At 44.3% G+C, this 5,154-nt stretch overlaps 1 protein-coding gene across 1 annotated transcript; it reads right to left on the minus strand.

Moving 5' to 3' along the window:
• Positions 1 to 1,174: 1,174 nt before the first annotated feature.
• Positions 1,175 to 4,736, minus strand: ARF6 (ADP ribosylation factor 6). Its single transcript, XM_024224409.2, has 2 exons — positions 4,659 to 4,736; positions 1,175 to 4,528 (listed from the first exon to the last, which is right to left on the minus strand). Exon 2 carries the CDS (start codon positions 4,068 to 4,070, stop codon positions 3,543 to 3,545), a length of 528 nt encoding a protein of 175 aa, XP_024080177.1. The 5' UTR covers positions 4,071 to 4,528; positions 4,659 to 4,736; the 3' UTR covers positions 1,175 to 3,542.
• Positions 4,737 to 5,154: the final 418 nt, after the last annotated feature.

Genomic DNA, 5,154 nt, shown 5'->3' on the forward strand with positions numbered 1-5,154 from the left:
CCTTTGTAGTCGTTAACAGCTCTCGATTTCTTATAACAATGTTTCCATTTTACCCCTTAATCGAAAAAGCACCTTCCCCCTTCCCTCTATTCCTTCAAGGCCATTTTCTTCATGAAACTTTCCAGGACTGACGACCTCATCATCAGCACCTCTATGCTTTCTGGCAGATAAATTGTTCTGTGCATTATATTTGTCCAAGTGACAATGTAAGTTCCTTAGGGCAGAGATCTTGTATTGAAGTATTTTACAAAGCATAATAAACATTAAGTTTACTGAAATAAAAGAGGCTGTAATCGGAAGTGGGAGTATTTTTAAAAGAAGCTTGTCTCCTCTTTCCAACTTTTCAATTTTAATTATGTGACTTAAAGATTCCTCAAAAGAGAAACTAATAGCATTACAATCTTTCAAGACCAGGTTAAACAGAACCTAGACCTCTATGTAAGCAGAAGGCACTACTCCAGTGTATTATATAGACCCTTTCTGTTTTTACCATATTCAAATATAAGTAACAAACCAGGAGAGCTGCACTGTATAATTGCTTTATTTTCTGCTTATTAATTCCTTACCAACACTACAACCATATTGAGAACACAAAATCCCTGTTTACTGTAGTCAGGGCGATGAAAATCTACAGACTCATTCACTTACCAGACAAGAACAATGCCACACAAAAAAAAAAAAAAAAAAAAGGTACTCCAGTTTACTTCGTGAATTCGTATGAACACAGAAGTTGATGCACTTAAAATTCAGATTGTAAGAATTCTGATAAAAAAAGATTGCCACTTTAACCTGCAGGCTGCAATTACTGGCATTGTTCCCCCTCCCCCTGCTTCCTTCATAAAGACATTTTGAAAATGAAGCCTTTATATTTCGTTCAGTAGCAAAGGTCATTTATTTTTGAATTATCTGCCACACAAGTTTCAGTAACTTTAGAGTCTTTCCCCCCAGAATAAAACATTTAAAAATTCAAGAGTATAATTAAATTTATCATTTTACCTACACAACAGAATATCTAAAGTAACAAAATTACCAAAGAAATACAAAATTGTGAATTCAATTTAATGTAAAAACCTAGTGAAATTTAAACCTGCCCCAAACAGTGTTTGAAGAGAAAGAATACAGTAAACACTTTAGACTGAAAGTGAAAATCCAACTTTTCATTTTGATTGAGATATGTTTAAGAAAGTTTGAAAACTATTAATAGAGCTTCAAGTCTTCCAGTTTAGGCATTTACCTTGTGCTTGGCTTTTTTTTATTTTTGTTCCAGAAGAAAACAATTGTACCCTGGTGTTTGGTTTATACGCCTTTACACTACCACACTATTTGACCAATGACATTAACTGAAATGAAGAATTTCTTGAATTTATAAAAACTAGAAAATGGAGCAACAATTCAAGAAGGACATAAAAGGACTTCTAAAATGAAGACGTCTAGTTTCCCCTCCAGAATTATGATTTAAAGTAATTGAACTTGCCTTGCTTTTCTAATGAACTTTTTCCTTTTACAAAAGTGTTTCTGAATCATTGCTATATTTTCTAGTATCGTCCAGAATCCTTTCACTGCCATTGCAACCCACATTAAGAGTGTCCCTCTTTTGGAACCATATTCTAAACTAAGCATTTTTCTTCAAGGGGTCCTAAGTATTAAATTTTTAGGAAATAAACTTCAATATTTTTATCTCCCCATAGATCTTTGGTAAGAGCTCCATAATACACTGTACTTAACATACAGAGTCAACACTGCAGAAATGTAGTGTAATGCCCCAATCTAATGTAAAACTTACACCCTCAAAAAAAAATTTTTTTTTTCTTCTAGTTTTGTAAAGTTACATTCCTAGAATTCCCCAGTTGAGTTTAACTCCTTGAGGAAATCTAAAATTAATCCTTAAGGCTGAATAAAACCCAGCTGCTTTACATTTTTTGCACCCAGTATTAATACTTGATTGAAACGATACACTGATTTGAACTCTCAAACTGGGTGGGTTTGGTTGGTTTGTTTTTGCCATAACTTGCCAGTCAGAGACATCTGAAAACTGTTATGGCAAGCGAGCTGCTTGCCCTTAAAAAAAAAAAAAAAAAAACTATATATGGAAGTTTACATTCATAGTCTTATGCTCACTCTCTACACCCCACCCTCATTACTAATTACTCAATGGATTTAAATTCAGATATTCAACACAGTTCCTTTCATAAAGAATTATAGTAACGTTACTGAAACAGAGGGACAAAAATATTTAGAACTACTTTCATGAGTTAGATTGTGGTCTTGCAAAAACTAAATTGTGATATAAATGACTTCTTCAAACGCCAGTTACTCAAATGTTAAAATGATTACTTTCTGTTAAAGTTTAGAACTGAGCTTGCTGATTCAAATGATTATGATATGGAAAAAAATGGGGGGGGGGGGGTTGCAGCTGATAAAGATGCATGCTTTTCAGAAAACATGAGATTTTTCAAACTTTGGAAGAGGAAATGTCTCCAAAAATCTCAAGATTAACAAATACATCTTTCCTATCTTGTAAGAGAGGCAAGACATGACTTGATTTTTGCCTAATGGTAAGTTATTTAAAGTAAAATGAACAGTAATGCTTACACATTACTGCTACACTTTCTGGAAAGAAGATATCCCTCACCGTGAGGAGATTGATACATAACTAGTTAAGACTGCAGCTAAACATCATTAACTTTGCAATGCAAGACATAGGAAGTGTGAGTAGAGTATAACTTGAAACTATTACATCATTCACATTTTATTCGTTATATGGTTGCTATGTAATATGGGGAACTTATTTGCATCCCTACTCATGCATGATGTATGGTTCAGAACTTCACAGCTGACATTTCAATGCAGTTCTTACATTACCTCAGATATGTACTTTGAACATATTACAATGGTATTCTCACTATCTACCACTGTAGGCAAGGTTTTATTTACCATGTTAGTCTTAGATATGAAAAGACAGATTTAAAGTTACTATTTAGTTACAGATTAAGGACTTTTTAAAAAGAAGTCCTCAATATAAAAAGACAGACTGCAGTTTGATTTTAAGCAATAATTTTCAGTTTACTGATGAAAGAGACCTAGCAACATATTCTGCATGAATGCAAAAAGAAGCAATCTACAGCAAGTGATAAAGAAAAAAATTTCAAAAAAGTAGAACCAGAAAGCACACATTGAAAATGGTTACCCCTTCCCCCCAGCAAAAAAAAGGAATCAAACCATAATAAGGGCTAATCAAGAGAGGAAAAAAATTACTTAGCAAATCTACAGTGTGTCTTTCCCCGTTTGCTGGAAGTCTGCCATAGCATCTAGTGCTTGTGTTCGTGTCACATTTGGAGGTTACAGCTTCCTAACGCCAAGCAAGAAGAGTTAAAACAGGAATCCAGTCAGCGTGTAGAAGGAAAGGGTGGTAACTGGAGAAGAAGTGATCATAATCCTATGGATGCTTGGTTTTACTTTTTCGGTAGAGAATCATTCTTCTAGGAAACCAGGCGGGCTATTCTTTTTGTAATTATCTGCAGACTAAGTAGTTATTGTTATCATTAGGATTTATAATTGGACGTTAACCATGTCAGCCCTTCATAGAGTCCATCCCCTGTGGTAGCACAGGAGGGCTGCACGTACCAATTCCTATCCCTGATTCGGGTGAGGCCCAGTTTCTCCTGGATTTCATGGGGTTTCATAGCATCGGGCAGGTCCTGCTTGTTGGCGAAGATCAGGATGATGGCGTCCCGCATCTCCCGGTCGTTGATGATGCGGTGCAGCTCCTGGCGGGCCTCGTCGATGCGGTCGCGGTCGGCGCAATCCACCACGAAGATTAACCCCTGCGTGCCCGTGTAGTAGTGCCGCCACAGGGGGCGGATCTTGTCCTGGCCCCCGACATCCCACACGTTGAACTTGACGTTTTTGTAAGTCACCGTCTCCACGTTGAAGCCCACGGTGGGGATGGTGGTGACGGACTGGCCCAGCTTCAGTTTGTACAGGATGGTGGTTTTACCGGCCGCGTCCAGCCCCAGCATCAGGATCCGCATCTCCTTGTTGCCGAAGATCTTGGACAGCACCTTGCCCATCTCGGCGGCATCCACGGGGCCCGCTCGGGGCACAGCCGAACCCGGAGGCCGCTGACCCACGTGCGGCGGGAGGCCGCGCGGCCCTCGCCCAGGGCAGCCGGGCGGAAGCGCCGGGCCGGGAGGCGGTGCGAGGCGCTCGGCCGGGGCAACACGAGACTCACCGCCCGGGAGACGGGTTACCGGGCGAGGCCTGCGGGCCTATCCCGCCCCAGCGGCCGGGGCGGGGTCCCAGCAGGGCCGGGGCGAGCCGATCCCCCGCCAAGCCCAGCAGAGCGGCCGCCAGCCCGCCTCAGGGAGAGCCGGGAAGCGTCAGCTCCGGACCATCCGCCCGCCCGGGTGCAGGCCCGGCCTCCTGCCCCTCGCCGCCGGGCCCAGGGCGGCCCCGCGCCCGGCTCCTTCCGTCGCTCCGAGCGGCCCAGGCAGCGGCTCCTCAGCTCATGGAGGGCGGCGGCTCCCGCCTGCAAAGGGGACGGAGAGAGACGGTGACTGGCCCAGCCGCCCGGGACCTGCGGTGCCTCGCGCCGCTCCCCTCCGCGCGCGCCCAACCCAGCCGCCGCCGCCGCCGGAAAAGGTGCCGCGCGAACCCACCTTCACTTCCCCTCGGCCGGCAGCGCGCCTGCGCACAGCCCACCGGCCCGGAGGAGAGGCCGCTGCGCGACGAACCCCGCCCCTGAGGAAGTACGAACGAACCGCGCATGTGCACAAGCGGACCCATCCGCCCGCGGAGGGAGGGCCTCACGGAGGAGTCTCCCCCCATGGTCCACTGCGCATGTGCAAAGCCAAACCCGTCTCTAAGGAAATCTACCTCCCCTACCGCCATCCCGCTATCACGCATGCGCATGGCAACCCCACCAACCGCTTCGGTTTTTGAACAAATGCGCTTTTCGCCCGCCTCAGAGCTGCGCATGCGCAGTGATATCGCGCATGCACACACTCATGAAGAGTCCCACCTCTCACTGATGTTGCGCAGGCGCCGTCATAGTACAACCGGACCATAAGGGAGCAGCCTCTGAAGAATCCCGCCTAATTTGCCCGGGACAAGATTTGCGCATGCGCTAGCGTGTGAGCCATGGAGCCTTACTTC

Source organism: Terrapene carolina, unplaced genomic scaffold, assembly GCF_002925995.2.
Source record: "Terrapene carolina triunguis isolate 2854851 unplaced genomic scaffold, T_m_triunguis-2.0 Scaffold189, whole genome shotgun sequence".
NCBI lineage: Eukaryota > Metazoa > Chordata > Testudines > Emydidae > Terrapene > Terrapene triunguis.